At 39.6% G+C, this 20,996-nt stretch overlaps 1 protein-coding gene across 8 annotated transcripts in view; it reads right to left on the reverse strand.

Annotated features, from left to right (window-relative positions):
* The window catches only part of diaph2 (diaphanous-related formin 2), a 483,641-nt gene that overhangs the window by 337,397 nt on the left and 125,248 nt on the right, over positions 1-20,996 (reverse strand). For all 8 annotated transcript variants that reach the window (XM_074674141.1, XM_074674142.1, XM_074674143.1 and 5 more), the window contains 3 exons: positions 2,945-3,019; positions 2,769-2,838; positions 1,978-2,114 (listed from right to left, as the gene is read on the reverse strand). In XM_074674141.1, coding sequence (XP_074530242.1) covers positions 1,978-2,114; positions 2,769-2,838; positions 2,945-3,019 — 282 coding nt within the window. The remainder of the gene's footprint in view (positions 1-1,977; positions 2,115-2,768; positions 2,839-2,944; positions 3,020-20,996) is intronic.

Below are 20,996 nucleotides of genomic sequence, written 5' to 3' on the forward strand. Positions count from 1 at the left end.
ACTGGAACGATTTTCTAATTGTATTAATGTTTATCAAATCATTCAGACCATACACAAGCATCTTGTACCATACTGTAGTATATAGAGTGCATAGTGCAGTTATAGTGTCCTATTATTAAGGATGGGCAATAATTTTCAAATATCTATTTGAATTTTCAATAGCTGTGAAGTGCCAATTTAACAAAAGGGCAGGAAGTTTTGCATGGAAACCACAAAAAAAACGCTCAATGACAAACCATGTCTGAACTAGTTGATATTTAACCTGACAACAATAGCAAGTCAACATATTGAACCAAGCCTCACCAGGAGGCAAAAGGTTGGAGGTTTTACAGCCCAACTTGAAATGCCCATTCCTACTCATTATGTTGTATTATGTTGTGTTGTGCCAAACCTGCTGTGCTGTCACAGCATATCGTAATGCAGTCTTACGTAACCATAACCGTACTATATCAAATCATATCTTATTGTTTTGTATTGTGCCGTATTGGATGGTAATATTTTATGAAACTGCGTGATATAACACTGTAAAAGTCGTGTTGCATTGTGATATATTGTATTGTACTCTAAAATTGCATAACGTAAACCTTGTCACTTAATGTGATGTAGTGAACCATAATGTTACATCATGTCATGTCATGTCATGTCATGTAACGAAATGCAAACTTTACTATCATATCATAGTGTATTGTGTCATAAAGTAAGGTGATACTTAGCAAAACAACACAATATAACAGTATAAGTCCGATTGTTTTGAGGTACACTGTATCTTAAGGTAAACTATCTCATTCTATCACTTTGTAATGTACCTTACTGTACTCTGTCATTAGTCTTGTAATCATTACATAATTTAATAGAAAATTACTCTTACATAATGTAGAGTACAGTGGTGACAGAAAGGGGGACTCTTAACACACTGTTATCTATCATGGATAAACCTGATCACCCTCTGCACCACTTACTGGACAAACAGAGAAGCACCTTCTCAAGCAGGCTGATCCAGCTCCAGTGCCACAAGGACAGATACAGGAGATCTTTTTTAGTGCAGGCCTTAACCCTTTACAACAACTCATCTCTTGTGTGTAGAGCCCTGTCATCTTCATGATACATTTATTATCTGTCCTTCATTAATATTCATAATCTGCTCTGCACACGCCATTGTACATACTGAATTTCATTATATTTTAGTTAAAAACACCAACAGACTGCTCTGCCTCTCTGATGTTATTATTATGATTACATTTTCCCTTATGTCACCACTGAGTTGTATTTTTGAAAAAAATCACCTTTCAACCTTAACTATTTGCACATTTCTTACTTTCAGTCAACATATCTAAGTTACGTCAATGTTGTATTTAATTTCTCTTTTTAAAACTACTGGGATGTTAATTTATAGCTGATGGATATACCTCTCACAATCTTTATTGTTGTATTTTATTGTAACTAGAGCGATTATGTATGTATTTTATTTTATTCTTTTTTTTTTTTTGGTATTTTTCTACTGACTCCATCGATCACTGCTGTTGACACAACAATTTCCCAGTTTGGGATCAATAAGGTTTTTCTATTCTATTCTATTCTATTCTATTCTATTCTATTCTATTGTACAGAGCACTGTACTATTATAAAATAACATCCAGCATTGTGTCATGCAGAATTGAACTGGTATGGTATTTTTCAAAGGTACGTAGAAAATTGAGTACATAACTGTAGTTTTGTTTCAATATGTGTCCAGGTTAAATTTGCATGAAACATGTTCAAAGCAGAAGTCATAATTTACTCAAAATACCATAAGATTGTTACCAGAAATTGTTTCAGATGTTTTTTTTTCTAGCCTTATATTCTATAAACACTCTTTGCTTTTATATTAAGGTCTGATTCTTTCAACAGTAGTAGCAGTGTATTACAAATACAACTCTTCAGAGATTATCTGTTGAGGCATCTCTCTGAATGCAACCATGGTGAGATGTATAAACTTACATATTTTCTTCCCCGATAATACAAAAAGCAGACAGGATTTTGACTATCTCTGTCATCATGCTGGTCTGCTTGGGGTCAATTGCTCGAGCCAGCAGCAACAGGCTCCGCTCGTCTCCCAGGATCCTTTGCAGTCCATACTGTAAGACATGAAAGAGAAAGGGTGTAGAGTGGGGAAAAGGTCCGTTGGGTATAAATAATGAGAGCATTTGCATTCAAGGAGAACATTCACTTTAAGGGAGAAAAAAAAAGAATTATACAAAGGCTCTACGTGAGTTATAGTTAGGCTTAATTTGCTTTTAAGTAGGGACAACGAGGCCATGGGAGTAAATGGAGAGGATGATGAATTAATTCAATTCAGGACAGGACTGTAGGGACAAATGCATATAGTCTGCTCCCGTACCTTTAAGTCTTGAGAAACGGGCAGAGATGACCACATGCAGGGATTACTCAGAGAGGTAATATCAATAGTTCATCTATCCTTGAAATGTGTGCCACTTTTGAGAAATGAGGCAGCCGTTCCCAAAAAGGATAATTACAAGACCCGAGACTGTGGGCTCGAAATGGTAAAATTAGCTTAATTTGGCTGTCCTATTAGTGCAGGTTTGTCAGAGTCTGGACTCAAATAAGGTTCAGAGGCTTGGTCACCTGAGCCTGGGATGAAAACTCCAAACCCTAGACATTACCTTAACCCTGCACTAGTTAAAAAGTGAGGCTAGTTTCAATACTTTTATCTAGTGACATAAAGATTGTTTTCTAAGAGAGTCAACTGATAATGTTATCGTCATACAAACCTTATTGTTCATGAAGGCTTTCAAACATTGGATAAGTTTGTGTTGGTTCCTTTTGTCTATGATCTCTTGTCTGTGAAATGAGAGAAAGATAAGGCAATTATTGTGAAGAACAGGAGCTGGGCCTTAAAAAAACTAGAGAAAGACAGAGAGGAATTTCTTGGTATTGAATCACTCACTGTTTCTTGTCCAGAAGCTTCTCCAGAGCATCCAAAAGAAGTCCAAGACCCTCATGACCAAAGTTGTTCACCCAACTATAAAAAAGAGCAACAAAGAAATCAGTTAGTCAAACAGTTATTGCTCCACTCCATTTTATTGCGAGCCATGTTGATTCACAGAGGGAAGTTAACACAAACAATATCACATTAGGCTGAAAGGAAATCAGTCACACAGACTAATATCAGAGGTTTAACGCTCACTTGGATAAATTGACTGTTGTAGTTTTTAATTCCAAGCAGAGAGTGCTGCATCTAAAAAAACACCCTTCCTTCCCCGCTACTGAATACAGTCTGAATGAAGTTGAATTTAACTGTACACATCCTGGAGAAAATGAGCACTCATCCGTCTTCACTACTGTTCCCATTGCTGAGCACTTTGTATCCAGCCCCCCCTCAGTGAGCTGCTGTGTTCCTGTGCCAAAAGATTAAGCAATGCAAGAAAGATAACGCCGTAATCGATAATGGATCGCGGGAGATAATTGGCTATAAACCGCAGCGTATCAGGAGACGGCAAATGATCCAGTACAGATGAGCCCGTTTGTCTGAGCTGGAGGAAGACAGGGAGGCACATGAGGGAGAGCTTGAGGGGTGGTGTGGTCACGGCCAGATTATGTCATTAGCATTACTTGTTTTCAGGCTCCTGACTGTCAATAACGTAGAATGCATGGGGCAATTTTCTAACATTAGCGAGGCATAAGCCAATGATTTATCCCTCTCTTTTGACAATGATTTGAAATAATAATGGTTTGAGTATTAAAGTCATTCGTATTGACTCAGTGAGTCGGAAGAGACCCTCGATTAGGGATGAGATGCATTAGCCTGAGGCACCTGGCAAAGTTGAGGTAAGGTATTTCTTTGATATGTGACTAAATAAGAACACAATGCAATCCCCAACCGACAATTTCTCAAACTTCATTAACAAACAAACCAAATTCATTTATGAGTTATTGTTTCTTGGCGTAGATGATCTGTTTTCTTATTGAAAAACAAAGCATTTTAATGTTGTGTATTCATGAACGTCAGTTTGATTGTTCCCTTCCTGCATGTACTTTGCCAATATTTAAGGCCATTAAAAGGAAAAGAACAAAGTGGCTGGGTTTTCAGCAGAATAACAAAGCAGTCGTCTGAATGCACATATGATACAGAGAAGGTAGGAGTAAATGAGAGACGAGAACAACAAAGAGGAAAAGGAGGCGACATGGCTGAGGGAGCACAATTGAGTAAATCCAAAGTCTTTGTTTATTCTCCCTGGTTATGATGGTAATGCCAGCCTTCAGAGAGCTGGAAATGGAACCAATATTTGTGAGGAGAAATTCACTTGATTAAATGGCATAACTGCAATATGAGATCCTGGGAATGCTGTGAGACCTCAATAAGGTGTGTGAGGAATACACTGCAAAAAAGAGCCCTGCTTTGTTCCCTGCAGTGAGAAGTTGAGGGACCCGAAAATGATCATGTCAGGCAGTAAAGAAGGTGTAAATAAAAGTATATCCGTTGCTCTCATAACATATGTGTGGAGTTATGTATTCATTACATTTTAACAGTTTGTCGAACTTCCAAGCTAAGTTTCTTCCTGCTGTATTTCAGGTGTTGAAGGCTAATAACTGTGTTTCTTTAATTAAAATAAATAAAAGATCAGGTATAAGGATCAAAACGTGTTAATGATCATTCCCCTCATACGTACGCTACTGTTGGTGCTCAGGGTTTAGTTCCTCACAGTCAGGCTGTCACAATGACATTCCCATGTACAGTGAACTTTTACTGCCTTTATATATTCAGTATGGGCATCTTGTTGCAAACTAACCCCTTCTGGACAATACAGATTTTCCACTGTAATCCAATTCAGTCCGTTTCAGTAATGACCAAAGCAAAGCAGAAAGATGACTCTGCAAAGGAGCAAAAAACTAAGATGAATCTTTGTTGTTTTTTTCATTTTGTCTTGTTTAATGAGGGCTGTCAGTGTTACTGCATTAGCTGCAATGTGATTAAGGCTTGAAACAACTATACTTATTTTGCGGTTTGTTTGTTTTTTGTTTGTTTGAATGCTATTTTGTCCCTTCCAGTACACCGTAGTTGTGCCATCACAGTGTCTTCCAGCTTCTTCTTACTGCTGCCACTGTGATGGAAAAATAACAACACCACAGCGTTTTGAAACAACACCATTTTTGCTTAGAAAAACTTTCTTTCTGCACTGTTAGCATGAAATTCAAAAGTGTTTGGTGCTTAAAAAAAAAGGGAATTTTAAATATAATTGAAGAAGTAAAAAACGTTGTTCAGTTAAGGAGTTCAAGCGACTAATCTGAACTAAGGAGTTAATCATTGACAGCCTAAAATCTTGCATAGGCTGGAACACCACTCCAGTGTTTAAGGAGCCAAAAGTTTAACAAATGCTTCAATTTTCTGCCACCTATGCTTCACTTTCAAGGAAAAAAGCAAAATTAAGTTTGTGCAACATGTCTTGAAACAGTTATCTAAAATTGTATTGATGTTTTGATTTTAAAAGACAACTCTTGCATTTTGAAGACTGGAACAGCTTTACTGTTCAATTGGTGGTGCTGTAAGGCAAGGGTTCCCAAACTTAACTATGCCAGGGTCCCCCAAACAGCATTTGCCTCTGGCTGAAAACCCCCTTTGGAAGCCAACAGACAATGCTTCAGAATGTATGTATGTAGAGAAATGTCAACTTTAAGAAAGTATTTTCAAACTTTTATTCACTTTTTGATAATTATCAGATTTGTTAGGAAAAGGAAATTATTAACAAACAAAAGCTAGTCTGACAGAAGTGTTGGGAACAGGAGAAGGCATTTTTGGGCTCTGTCAGCCAAATTAGGATACTTCTTTCTCACATGTAGTCAGTAGACAGGGGATGAGCCTCAAAGTTCAGTTTAGTATTGTAGATAGTTTAATAACAGGCGCAAACCACCAGGTTGACACAGATTATGACACTGTCATGCCGAAGTTGCAGTTGTCACATGAGGTGCTGATAGGTACAATTGGAAACATGTGAATCCAGCACTTGATGTTTTGTATGTCCAGGACAAATGGTTACAAATAAAAAGAAGAAACCTTAATAAAAATATAAATAAAAAAAACAAATAAATAAATAGATTCTATTTTTTCCTTTCCCTGATATTTTCTGAGGCCCCCCTTGTGCTCCCTGGCGCCCCCCACTTTGGAAACCAATGCTGTAAGGCATCCACTGGTGCTTCTGTATCTCAGTGAACACTGATCTAAACATTGATGCTTTAAGTGAGAGGAAAAAAGCTTGATGTATCCAGAACAAATGCATGTACGTAAGCAGGAGTCTTTAATAATAAATAACTTCAACAGAGAAGGTGCACTCATTTAAACAGAATGCAAATGAGAAGCTTTGCAACAGCTGTTTGTGGAACATGTCTGCTGTCTGCTCCGTGTTTACCCTCTCTCTAATAGTGTTGGAAGGAGAAATGAATAGGCATAAACGAAAAGGAGGGGAGGGAATTGTCGGTGCAGAAAATTTTTCATCAAAAATGTATGTGTTGCTGCAGGTTGCAACATAATGCGGTCCTCCTTCAAGGTTTTTAAGGCACTAAATGTTTTGACTCCTCCCTGCATCCCAGACCGTCTATCATTTTCTGTCCCCTCACGTACACCCTCAGGCCCTCTGCAGCTTGCCTTCTAAAAGTCCCCAAAGTTACCACAAAGAAAATGAGATATGGTACTTCTAGAGTGCTTGTCCTGAGGCAATAAAGAACCCTATCTCTGTTCATCAAAGAAACTGCCTCGGTGGACAACATGCTTTTTCAACTACAAACACTTAGAACAATGTGTATATTAACATCACTACTGCTAGGACTCCTTTTCGGAGTAATAATAACATATAAGGGCTGCACCAGGCTGCTGGCATACCTCTCACTTGCTATCCCATATATTATGTGCATGAATACAGAGCTTGGAAGCTAGCAGCTAACCTCAACTTTTCATTCAAACAAGATCTACTTGTTTCTTCAGGCCAATGTAAAGAGATCAGATTTATTCCCGATCAGCCTTTCCTCCTGATGTGGGCATACATTCAAGGGTTTCATTAACTTGGGGAGAACTTGTTCATCTAATATTGATGGTTATAATCCTCTAGTTAAGTGCCACCAAATTGTGTTACTTTTCACATTCATGTAAATCCCGCAGGCAGAATGAAAAATTCATAGCCGGTCTGAGAGAAGAGGTTTTAATGTTATATTGTGTGGTATAACGACTCACTAAATGGAAGTGCGTCATAATTATCATCACTGTAGTAAAATGTTTGCATTTCACAGCTGAATTCAGGCCAAACATTTTATTTATGTTGATTGGATGTCTTTTAAAGTCTGTAATGATGTGAAAACTGAAAAACTTAATGCAACAAAGTCAAAATGTCTTGCAGTGAAATGACCATCTGTCCTCCAGTGGAATGACATTCAGTCCCCGAAAGACTTCACTAACTTCCAAACTTGTGCAGCCACAGCAGATGTAGCTATGCATGAGCAAATATTCATGCATACATCCAATTTCTATACAGCTTCTCATGCTAAGGGTCACAGCGGGGACGGGAGTCTATCTCATTTTACATTACTTGAAAGGCAGCATGCACCCTGGATAGGTCAACAGTCCAGCACGTGGCAAACGTGAAGATAGAGATGTGAAGGGGGAAACCCAGGACAGAGACCTCACGGATGGCCAGAAGATTCAAACAGCCATCAAGATTTGAGTTTTTGAACCAATCCTGCATTTATATCAGAGTGTCCCATATCAATAAAGTTGTATATTAGGGAGCTTTGGCTGCTGCCTTAAAGCTGCTGTTAGGAGTTTTTAAACTGGTTTTGAATCAGACTAAACTGATAATACATTTTGTGATAGCGATAGACCAATACAGATTTTTCGGGGCCAATACCGATACTGATTATTTGTAGTCAAGGAGGCTGGTAACCGATTTTTGAAGCTGATATTAATTTGCAATAAACGTGCAAATATTGGTGTAAAAATTTTGAATAATACAAACTCCAACACTTAACTTCATTTAAATACTTTTAAGCAAATAGCTAAAGTTTTCTACAGTAAATAAAGTTTTCTAAATTTCAATGTAACTGCAATAACTGTAATAACTGCACTGCCGATTGGCTGTTTTCCAAGCCATGGCTCTGCTTGTAACCAATCAAATGGTACTGTGGATGGGACAGTGCCAGGGACTGAGTAGTGACTGCAGACAGCAGAGCGGCTGTATCAGAGCCGCAACAACGCAGTTTTAAATTTGTTTCTTCTCAACCATTGGATTAAAAAAAAGGCCGATATCCGATATGCGTCAAAATGCCAAAAACCGGCCCCAATAATCTGCCCAGCCGATAATCGGTCTATCCCTTTTATTATAAATATTTCAAGATATTTTTATAGATGTTTAACTATTTAAGACGTTCTCATCCATGAGGCTTCATCAGCTTCATCCCAAACCATAAACAGTCCAGTTGTCTCAATTTTAAGCATTCAGATAACACTTTCTGTTAGCGCACACCATTTTGCACGGTTCTGTTTGTATTTACGTTGTTGCTCAAACTCCTCAGTGAGTGTTGACTGTCAGGACGAAGGCTCTGAATCTGCAGGTTCAGTTTCTTCCCCAGCTGGAAAAACTGTGTGGAGGGATTGTGCTTAAGATGGGTATGGGGGTTTGTTGTGCTGCCTTTTTTTGTTGCTGCACACTGGCTCGTACGTGTTGATGCGCTCACCTTGCTCATTCACTCTACTCTGAGGCTGTGGCATTTCACTTTACAATCATCTTTTTCCTCCTAATTTCTGCTACATTAGCCTGCGTTGCCCTTACATGGTCTGTGCATTTAGGCTAGCCTGATGCTAGCAGCCCAGCCTCCCCCAAGAGACAATGATTTCAGATGACTGACAAGAGGGTTCACTCTGTTCATTCCGCTACAGGAGCTGAGAGCGATGCAGAGTGAACCCTCTTGATATCCAGCCTATTTGTAGGCGAGGGATGAAGACAACAAAAACGCATGCACATGGCGATATTTTTTGTTTTCTTGATTGCTGCTGTGACTCCTGAATTTCCCCCCGGTGATAAAAAAAAGTATTTTCTATTCTATTCTATTCGTTTCTATTCTATTCGTTTCTATTCTATTCTATATATTGAGGCCAAAAAAATACTGAGTTCATTTAATTTACTGTGCGATAAATTGATTTATTGACTTTCATCCCAGGCCTAACTGGCCTTGAAAAAAGGATGCTCCTATATCACTGGCCAGAGCAAACAGTCCATCGGGAAAAAGTTTCAGTGAATTTTTTTGGGGGACTTTCAGATGCAAATGGGGCACCTCATTGTTGGGGGTTTTAAACCAGAGTCAATAGCAACACCAGAACAAGCTCCTTGACATTTGCAAAGAAGATTTTTTTCCATGTGCGCAAGCAACAAACTCAGCTCCGCTGCTCATTTAACAAATGTATATTCCTTACAAATATGGACACATTTAGAGGGAAATTAACAGGCTTTCCAATGGTGGATGATTTAATTTTCCTTAATGTTTGTGCAAGGTTAATTTGACAGTTGAAAGGAAGCAGGATTAGTGTTTTCGCTACATATGGGCATAAGCAAGGACAAAAGGAACATTGCCTTGTCCACAAAAGATGCACAAGCTGAAAATTATTCATGGCAGCTGATAAAAATAATATTATTTTAAATAATCTTACTCCAGCAATCAAAACATGTTTACTAGGCTTCTAACCTTGGGGTTTATAAAAGGGATAAGCAAGAAAGAAAGCTTCAGCAGTTCAGGTCACCTTTCATGAAGTCTCCTGCATGTTGCTCTTCTTGCACACTTGTTGTACTACACATACATTTTGCTAGAATGAAGTGGTACTTGCCTACTACAGCTTGTTATTCTCAAGGCTGTCACAATAAATGCTTAGAGGAATACGAGAAGTTACAGCGCAGCACTAGCACGTTAAGTTCCTGGAAGTGCAGCCTGTATACAAAAGCAAAGAGTGTGGAAAATAAAGTGTGGAGTGTGTGAAGAGTTCAGCAAATACTTGGTGAGGGAATTGTTTATACACGATGAAGAGATCATTGTGCATCAAAAGCCAGGGTAAGTGACTCAACAGCGACAGCAACAGTGAGAGGCAGACACTCGCTCAGTCTGAGTGATCGCTGTTCTCATGTTTCGATGGCTTGTATGTGAGCTGCTTCCAGTCTATGGACCAGTTTTATTATTCTATCACAGCTAGGTGGGGAGCATTGTTATTGAAAGCCTCTGTGAAAGTGCAATAACTTCCAGCTTGTATTACAGTCAACACTGTATAAATGTCCCTGTGTGGGGCAGCTGACCCATTCAGTGCTACACTATTCCATTCGAGGCTCAGATCTTTCTGCACCAAAAACAGAGACTCTGGACATTAAAGCATGAAACCAAGCACCAGCAGTGTCTGCTTGGTGCCAAACATGGAGCTACTCTATACTCTGATCAATTTGATAGTCAGCTGAAATAACAATAATGCACAGTGCAGATCAGATGACAGATATTGGATATAGAATATTAACTTTACTCTCCTTTTTATTAAAAAAAAAAACTGTCTCTGTTTTGTCTTCAGCAACATGAGATTAAAAGCCTTTATTTATTAAACTAACTCCACAAACTGGCCACCTAAAATGTTTATATTAAGGAGGTGTTGATGTTTTCTTGCTGTTGATTTTCTTTAATGACATGTTGCCTGGCACTGCTCCGTTGTGGTTGCCTGTTACAGCACCTCTCTCTTTCTTGTCCGTTTCTGTAATTTTTCATCTCCTTTTCATCATTTTTGCATTTGGAGTGGATCATTACTTTGTATGGTTCATTTGTTGGTCATGGACACCAAACTCGTTATGTCTTCAGTAATATTTTTGCTCCTGTGTTTGTCTGGAGATCCCACATGTAACCATGGCCGCATTGTTTACATGTTAAATCAGCTGTAAGCAGCTTGTAATATGTCAATGCTAATCGGTGCAAGGCCTGATGTTTCCCACAAGGTAGGGAGAAGGAGGAGGGGACGACGTGCTGGTTCTTAGGTGTGAGCTAAGAAGTGACGACATCGCTCTATCTCTAGTGGACGAGCTAGCTGTGCTGACCCAGCAACAGAGGGAATACCAGAAGGCAGAGTAGCATCATGCTATTCACAGACATGGCTAACAGAGCTAACACCAGACACCAACGCCACATTGGAAGAACTTCACCTGCTGTGAGCGGACAGGATCCAGGAGACAGAGAGTGAACAGACTGCTGAAGAAGCTCAGTCCTGGACTCTGTGAGGTGGAGGCTGGCTGAACTGGACAATGGTGGCCAAGCTGTCATCATCTATCTTGTTACGGACCTTTTTGCACTTTCAATACACTTTCTTGCTTTTGTTTTCTTGATTGCTGCTGTGACTCCTCCTAAATTTCCCCTCAAGGATAAATAAAATGTTTTCTATTCTACTCTATTCTATTAAGAATCTTGGCGTGTAAATGAAAATTTAGGATGTTTCATGTACCTACTCCCATAAAATGTAATTTTTCAAAAGTAACAATGATAGCATGCTGATATAGGTGAATGGGTCAAAAATAGAAATGAAAATAGAAAAAGGATATCAAGTTATTGATAAATCTTTCATGTCAAAAATTCCATATGACATTGGATATTGTCTGGCTGTCTCAGCTGATGAGTCTTTCCAGTATCTTTTAGAGGTCTGGGTCTGTGCCTTTGGACCGGTGGACAGAAATAGTTTCCATTTCTAAAAATGAGGACCTGAGGGTTTCTTCCAATTATCAGGTCACCACACTGCTACCTTTCCCAGGGTGGGTTTATTCAAGGGTGTTGAAAGGTGGATCCGGTTACAGCTGCGCTACAGGAGGAAAAATTTCAGATTCAGTCCTCATGATGTAGCATTGGACAAACCCTTTGCCCTTGCAGGATTAAAAGTGCGGATATTAAAACTTATTTGCCTTGTTCATCAAAGGCAATTTGTTGCCTGGAGGTTGTCTTTTGGGGTGCAGGAGAGCTGTTGCTTCCAATCATAGTATCCCGTCCTGAATTAAAGGAAGACAGTCCTTATAACTAGATTTTATTTATTTATTTTATTTATTTATTTTTTCTACCTTAATATGTTTCGACTCCAAACTTCCTGCTGTCTTTGTCAGAAGAGTCATGTGATGTTGTGACTTGTCTCAACATCACATGTTTGTTTGTTTCAGCTAAAACCACCAAACTGGACTGGTATTAGACATGTAAGATGACCATAAGCAGAAATGACATGCTGCGTATCAAGTATGGGTCAGGAATAACTTTCCAGAAAAGGCCAAGAATCAATTCTGTTGTCTGGACTTATTTGCTCATTATGCTACCACCCAAAATACAGCCAAAGGTAAGTAAACAACACTCAGAGGTGGATCTGAATATTATCTAGTTTGGTGTTAATTAGCCAGAAAAATGCTCAGAGTTCCAAGCCCCATAAGACTACAAAAAATTGAAATGACTAAAATAAATATCTTATTTAGCTTCTCTTGGTCCCTTTCCACACTGCACTGAGTTTAACAGACGCTCTCTGTACCCTGCATTTTCACGTGCCCAGAGCCAAAATCATCATTGACCTGTTCCTGTCCTTGAAATGGAACGAATAGCAGCTGAGATCCTTCACATGTAACTCCAGGTAGCATTCACTCACTCCATCTAAGTGACAGGTGCTATATCACTCCACTTAACTGCCCTGATATCATCTAAGGAATATATCTGCTGCTGGCACAGTGTTAAAATTATATATTGCAATGCAGCAAAGAACATGTCATTCTCAGCCATAGGCTGCTCATATGTAATGTAAAACATCTGATTTGCTTTTTTACAATATAATTCGGAAACATTAAGAAAATAACAGTTTGAATTTATCATAGGACAACTTAAGCTTTTTGTCCAGTTTCAGGGAGATGTTCTGTCAATGTCAATGTGATTTCAGGCAAAGGGCACAAGTTAAGTTTGTTTTTTATTACTATTCTCCTGTTAGTTTAGTCAAAATATGTGACTTTATGACTTCCGGTTTGAGGGACGCATGGAGTAGACGTAGTCTGGGTTTCGCTCCCTAAACTCTTACAATTTTGACATTTTCAGCCCCGTAACTCCATCCTCTACTCATAATTATTGGACAGTATATCTTCAGTTTTACCTTTTCAATTCGAACATGGCATCAAAACTGAACAAATCGCTCAGAAAAGACTCGAACGCCAAAGCTGATACCGCGAAGGCTAACGAAGCTACGGCTAATGGCTCCGTCAGCATGGATGCTATAGCTAGCATCTTAGACGAACACCGGACGGCTATCCTCGCTGAGTTTAAGACTGCTTTCACCACACTAGAAGCGAAGTTTGACTGCATACAATCTGCGGTAACTGAACATGGTCAAAAAATTGTCTCGTTGGAGTCAAATGCCAACCTCCAAGATGAACGTTTGCTCACTCTGGAGACAACCTGTGCCGCTCTGATGGATAACCAGGCTAAGCTACAGGCCAAAGTCACTGACCTAGAATGCCGAAGCCGCCGCAATAATATCAGGATCGTGGGGTTGCCCGAGGCGATCGAGGGGCCTCGCCCCACTGCTTTTTTTTCGGATCTACTGGCCGAAGTCCTGGGGACCGACATCCTACCCTCACCACCGGAGCTGGATCGAGCTCACAGAGCGCTGACTGCTAAGCCCAAGCCAGGGGAAAGACCACGGGCCGTTATTATCAGGCTACACCGCTACCAACAGAAGGAGATGATCATCCGAGAGGCCAGATCCAGAAGAGGTAAACTTCAATACCGGGGGTCTCAGATAGCTATTTTTGAGGACTACGCTCCTGAAGTGGTGGAACAACGAAGCAAGTACCGGGAGGTGCTCTCAGAACTCTACAATCTTGGCCTCAAACCAGCCCTGTTATACCCTGCTAGGCTAACCATCACGACCAAGGAAGGGGGTAAGAAGAAATTCGCCTCGGTTGCAGAAGCCAAACAATTCATCTCTTCTATGAGCTCTGGGTCCCCCTAGTTCTACTTGATACGCTTTTCTGTGTCATTCCTATTAACGCTCAACCACCGGCGATCCGATGCTAACATGGGCTAACTAGCCTACAGACTTTGCTGCTATGCTGCACTCTTGCACTTAATGTGTGAGATCACTGACGATTATGTCTGCACTTTTGTTGACTTTTCATCCCGGATCGAGACCACGGACTTATTAATGGCATCTCAAGGAGATCTGGCTTTCTTTTTTGTTTTCTAATCTATAACAATATCTAGTTTATGTCATTAAGCTTCTATAGCATTAATCCAAATAGGGTCTCCCTTAGTTTGTTCCCGTGTTCATAAATACTATTCTACTTCACATCCTTAGTTTTATGCCTCATATGCACCTTATTTCTGGCACTTATACTGTAATGTTTTTGTTTGTTTGTTTTTGCTGGGAGATCACGGCAGACCATATCTGCACTTTTGTTGACTTTCCATCCCGATTCGAGGCCATGGACTTCACAGAGATCTGGCTCTTATTATTATTATTATTATTATTTTTTTTTTTTTTTATATTATTTTTTTTTTTTTACTTTTTGTGTTTTATAAAAATATCTAGTTTATGTCATTGAGCTTCTATAGCTTTAATCCCAATAGGGTCTCCCTTAGTTTGTTCTCCTGTTTATAAATACTATTTTACTTTACATTTTTAGTTTTACGCCTCATATGCACCTTATTTTTGGCACTTATACTGTAATGTTTTTGTTTGTTTGTTTGTTTGTTTGGTTTTTTTGCCTGGAGATCACAGCAGACTTTGTCTGCACTTTTGTGGACTTCATCCCGAATCAAGGCCAAGGACTCATTAATGGCACCTTACGGAGATCTGACTTTTGTTTACATTTATTTATTTATGTGTTTTTTCATTTATTTAACTTTATTCTTTCTCTTTTGTCATATTGATAACTAGTGGCTATTTGGTTTAACATGTTTTTGGCTAAATTGAGTCATGTTCACTGAATGGAATATCCTGCTATTATCTCTTTTAAATCTGTTTATCTTTTATGTTTCTTAACAAACATTGTTCACATTTGTTCACCTTGAAGCGTTGTTCAATTTGTTGGACTACTGTCCCCTACCTCTATGCACAACTAATTGGGGTTCTTTACCATAGTCAAGGGGTGCGAGACCTAAGTTGATAGGTTCCTAGGAAGTTTGAGACTTAGCGCTCAAGAACGGTTTGTATTAAGGTTCAAATTGGGTTTGGTCACTATGTGGGTTTGGGTTGTGTGTGTGTGTGTGTTTTTTTTTTTTTTTTTTTTTTTTTTTTTTATTCTCTCTTTTCCCAGTATGTCTGTTTGCCTTCTCTTCCTCTATTTTCTCTACCTTCTTTCTCTTCCAGTCTCAGGAACAGGACTTCCACATCGTTCTACCACACTACCGTTGCTTTAAGAATCCAGCTGTATGACTCAGTCTGCTAGGGATTTACGCCTGATCTCCTGGAATACAAAAGGCATGAACAAACCCATCAAAATCTGTAAGGTAATGGCACGTCTACAACATCTTAAGGGGGATGTTATATTCCTACAAGAAACTCACCTCAGATTATCTGAAATCACCCGTATTAAAAGAGCTTGGATGAGTCATTTGTTCCATTCAAAATTCTCAGACAGGTCAAGAGGGGCTGCAATTATCATTTCCAAAAAAGTCATGTTCAAACATTCACATACCATTCAGGATACAAATGGCCGTTATGTTATAGTTACAGGTACTCTTCAAAATACTCCTGTTGTTCTGGCCTCTATATATGCCCCAAACTGGGATGATGAAACTTTTTTTAGCCAATTTTTTGCTAAACTGCCCAATCTCGATGATCATCACTTACTCATAGGTGGGGATTTCAACCTGGTTCAAGATCCTACCCTAGATAGGTCCCGTGATGGTCACTCCCCACTTTCGAAGTCAGCTAAAACAGTATTGGATTACGCATCTCAGTTAGGTATATCTGATCCTTGGAGACTCAAAAACCCCTATGGCAAAGCTTTCTCCTTTTTCTCACATGTACACCATACCTTTTCAAGAATCGACTTTTTTCTTATTGACAACAAACTACAACACCAAGTCAGTTCCTGTGAATATCATACCATAGCTATCTCCGATCATGCCCCCACTTCCACTGACATCCACTTTGTAACTCCTAAGGTTTCATTCGGACCTTGGAAATTCCCCTCTCAAAATTTGGCTGATAGTAAATTTAAAGATTTCATAAGTGAACAAATAAGTTCATATCTTGAAATTAATGACACAGATGAGGTCTCGAGTGGAACTCTCTGGGAGGCCCTTAAGGCCGTTATTCGAGGACAGACAATTTCATTCATCTCGCAGATGGGGAGGGCTAGGAGGGCAAGGCTCCAAACAATTGAGGAAGAACTACTAAACCTTGATAAACTATATGCGTCCACCCCCTCTTCGGACATATACAAAAAACGGCTCCTACTGCACTCAGAGTATGATCTCATGACTACACACACAGCAGAAAGACAGTTGAGACAAACTAAACAACAATTTTTTGAACAGGGAGACAAATCAGGCAGGCTCCTGGCACAACAAGCCAGAACAGTACAAGCTTCTAGGCTTATAACTCAAATTACTTTACCCTCAGGCAGAACTGTTTCAGACCCATCTGACATAAACCTCGCTTTTTATGAGTACTACTCTGACCTCTACACTTCAGAATGTTCACCGGATAAACTGCCCTCTAGCCCACTCTCCTCTTTGAGGTATCCTAAAATTGATGAATCTGTATCGGAGGGAATGGGCTCCCCTATCACAGCCTCAGAAGTACAGGAGGCCATCAGGTCAATGCAAAATGGGAAGTCTCCAGGCCCCGATGGTTTCACCGTCGAATTCTACAAGACGTTTTCTGTTCAACTCATCCCAATACTAGTTAAAATGTACAACGACTCTTTTAAGGCAGGCAGGCTCCCGGACACCCTCTCAATAGCCTCCATATCCTTACTTCTCAAAAAAGACAAAAACCCATCTCTTTGCAGTAGCTACAGACCAATTTCCTTATTGAATGTTGACTTTAAAATTCTCTCCAAAATCCTCTCCTCTCGCCTCCAGCAGGTTATACCATCCATTATCTCCCCTGACCAGACAGGGTTCACTTTAGGTAGACACTCATTCTTTAATACTAGGAGATTACTTGACATTATATACTCTCCCCAGTCCAGTTCCCCTGAGGTTGTAGTATCTCTCGACGCAGAGAAGGCCTTCGATAGGGTCGAATGGGGCTATCTTTTTTTTGTTTTAGAAAAATTTGGTTTCCACCCAAAATTTATATCCTGGATTCAGCTTTTATATACATCCCCAGCTGCAAGGATAGGCACTAATGGTAACTTTTCTAAACCTTTTCCCCTTCAGCGCGGCACACGGCAGGGGTGCCCCCTTTCTCCCCTATTGTTTAACTTAGCTATCGAGCCTCTGGCCATCTGGCTCCGCAGTAACAACAATTTCGAAGGCATTTTGAGACATGGCCAAGTTCATAAACTCTCTCTTTATGCGGACGATCTTTTACTATTCATTTCTAATCCTCTTTCTTCTCTCCCCACGATACTAGACATACTCAATGGATTCAGCCAGCTATCCGGCTACAAACTAAATCTCCAAAAGAGTGAATTGTTTCCAGTGAATTGCTTAGCCAAAACTGTCCCTTTGTCTACTTTCCCCTTCAAAGTAACCTTTGATGGATTTAGATACTTAGGCATATTCATCACAAACAATTTTAAGCATTTATTTACCAAAAACTTTCAACCACTGCTGGACAAATGTAAACTTGACTTTTCCCGCTGGGCCTCCCTCCCCTTATCAGTTGCTGGCCGTACTAACCTCATAAAAATGATTGTTTTACCTAGGTTGCTGTATCTTTTTCAGCACATTCCAGTCTTTATAGGCAAATCCTTTTTCGTCAAACTAGATCATCTTGTAAGCTCTTTCCTTTGGAATAATAAACCTGCTCGCCTTAAAAGGACAATCCTCCAACTGCCTAGGTTAGAAGGTGGCCTTGCCCTCCCAGACTTCCGTCAATATTACTGGGCCTGCAATATAGCAAGACTCCTGTTCTGGTCCGGATCAAGATCCCTCGCGGTCTGTCCCCCCTGGGTGCACATAGAAATTTCATCATCCAAAAGCTCACTCTTTTCAATTATCTGCTCACAACTTCCCATTAAGACATCTAATGTTTCCAACAACCCTATTGTGTCCGACACTATTAAGATATGGATCCAATTCCGAAAATACTTTGGGCTCCACAGGGCCTCGACTTGTGCACCGATTTTAAACAATCATATATTCCCCCCTTCTTTTTCTGATCCCGTCTTTCGTGCATGGTCCACAAAGGGTCTTATAACCATAAGCGATTTATATGAGAAGAATATTTTCCACTCTTTCCCGTCACTTGCTGCTAAATTTAATCTGCCCAACACTCACCTTTTTCGTTTTTTTCAAATTAGACATTTCATTCAGAAGCTGTTTCCCCATTTTCCCAATCGTCCCCCTGAAGCAGAAATTGACCAATTCCTCGTCCTTACACCATATCACAAACGGGTTGTCTCTGTTATCTTTGACAGAATTAATTCTTTGAAACCACCTCTCACAACTTCTTATAAGACCTTCTGGGAACAGGACCTTGGCATCGTCATACCTGATGATAAGTGGGCAAAAATATTACAGTTGGTTCACTCATCGTCCATATGTGCAAGACATGGTCTGTTGCAATGTAAGGTTCTTTTCAGGGCACACTACACCAACGCCACGCTTGCCAAAATATTTTCTGATAAAAAGGATGAGTGTAACAGGTGCCACCAAGCTCCTGCCAATCACCTACATATGTTTTGGACCTGTCCCCGGCTCACAAATTTTTGGACAGCTATTTTTAAAACTCTTAGTGAATGCTTTCACACCCCCATTATTCCTGATCCACTGACAGCTCTTTTCGGCCTGCTTCAAAACCCCAACACTCCCTCGACAGTAAGACGTGCCGTTGCCTTTTCATCACTCCATGCAAGACGCGCTATCCTCCTTAAGTGGAAACATGCCTCTCCCCCAACACATAACAAATGGGTACAGGAGATCTTAGGTTGCCTTAAACTGGAAAAGATGAGATATTCTCTTAAAGGGTCCCTTGCAACCTTTTATGATACCTGGAAGCCTTTTTTAATGTATGTGGATAGCCTTGATCTAACACCTGAAAGTGATGCGTGTCCCTGAGATACTTCCTCTACTCTTTCACTTTTTACCTATTTTTTGATTGTGTTTTTCTATTAACTTATTTATTTATTTATTTTTATGTATTTATTTTTTGTTTGCCATTTATCATGTTTGTTTCTGATATGTCTAACTCTTCAATCTTTGTCTTCTTTTTATTTTTCTGTTTTTGGTTTCTATGTTTGTAAGACTGTGAGTGACCATTGTGTGATGAGGGTAAGGGAGGGGAGGGTAAGGGTGGGCAAGGAGGGATGTGTGTGTATGTGTTCGACATTTGTGGGTATCTGTGGGATGGGTGTTATTTGGGATCTGGGGTTTTGCTATTTGTGCCTTTTCAATTTCTAAGATGTATTAGCCTATTTATTTGTTTTGCTCCTGAACTACCTCTTGTGAAATTGTACATCTACTGATTTTTTTTGTGATATACTTTGTTGGCCAAGGAAAATCAATAAAAAGATTAAAAATAAAAAAAAATAAAAAAAAATATGTGACTTTATTACAAATAAATGTCAGGAGTAAGAAGTTTTTCATTTAAATGTTCTGTTTTATTTCATTGAACTGAAATTGCAGTTGAATGCATGTTTTTTTTCTGTTTTGTGTGTGCAAGGATACAAAATAAAAACCTCAATGAAAGCAGCAACAGTGCGCAACCACAGCTGCACAAAAGAACTGTGAAGGATGGAGGCGCTTGAGTTTCTATCTGAATTGAATCAAGTGCAAACAGCTAAGCACAGAGAGCTCACAGCACAACATGTTCCCCAGTTACTTTGAAATGACTCCCTGCAGAGTGCAAAACACTCTTGAAATTTCTAATTATCCCCTGAACACAACCAAGGATTCCTAGACAACAGCCCTCACTGCTAGGTGAAGGTAAGCAGAAACCAGCAGTAACACTTGGCAGATTTCAGGCTGGTGAGAACAATTAACGTAATTGTTAGGTAACCTGTAAATCCCTACACATTGTGGAAGATGAGGAAAAAGGTTTCATGTGCTGTAGCAAAACTGCCTTTGGATTCAGCAAGGATGGGTGTCGTCTTTCTAGGGAGGGGAGAAACTGCAGTGGCAAGCACTTCTTTGAAAGAACAGTCTCTATTTTCTCTGCCATAAAGCTGCTGTTTTGTTCCCGCTTTTGTTGCTGTCATCTTATACAGTTGGCGTAAAAAACTCTTTGCAAAGTGTCACTGTACACCTCCCACACCCTGTGTGTACGTTTGTAAAATTATTTCTTATGGGAACGACTAAAAAGGCTGGGACAGCTCTGCAGCTCTCTAAAACCCCCAAAACACAAGATGACTTTTACATTTATATCTTTTTAAGCCCAAAGACCAAGAAGGAGGAAGATGCATAGTGTTAGAATTTGAACCAGAGCAGAGAAATGTAATGCATAAATGTTGGTTTAAAGCTCCTGTGAGGAGTTTTTAGCTGGCCAGGAAACAAACTGAAATCAATACTGATGTGTCTTTACAAACTAAAAAAGGAAATTAATCCCATTTACAACAAGAAGAAAGAATGCTATTATCTTACTTAGAGTTTAAAATTACTGACAGGGGGTAGGTGTCAGGCCCAGGGACTAGTGCACTCTGTTTTCATATTTTCCAGTGAAACAATCACTCAGTGTGTGAGTGAGGGGTCTGATTCCTGTATTAATGCCCCTGGAGTCTGCAGAAATAATTTCAACACTGTTACACTATTAAGAAAATACTAAATTTTAATTTCTGATCTTAATTTGATAACTGTTTTGCTAATGTTTAAGT

Source organism: Halichoeres trimaculatus, unplaced genomic scaffold (assembly GCF_033239565.1).
Source record: "Halichoeres trimaculatus isolate MK-OKI-2021-1 unplaced genomic scaffold, fHalTri1.1 fHalTri1_scaffold_7, whole genome shotgun sequence".
NCBI lineage: Eukaryota > Metazoa > Chordata > Actinopteri > Labriformes > Labridae > Halichoeres > Halichoeres trimaculatus.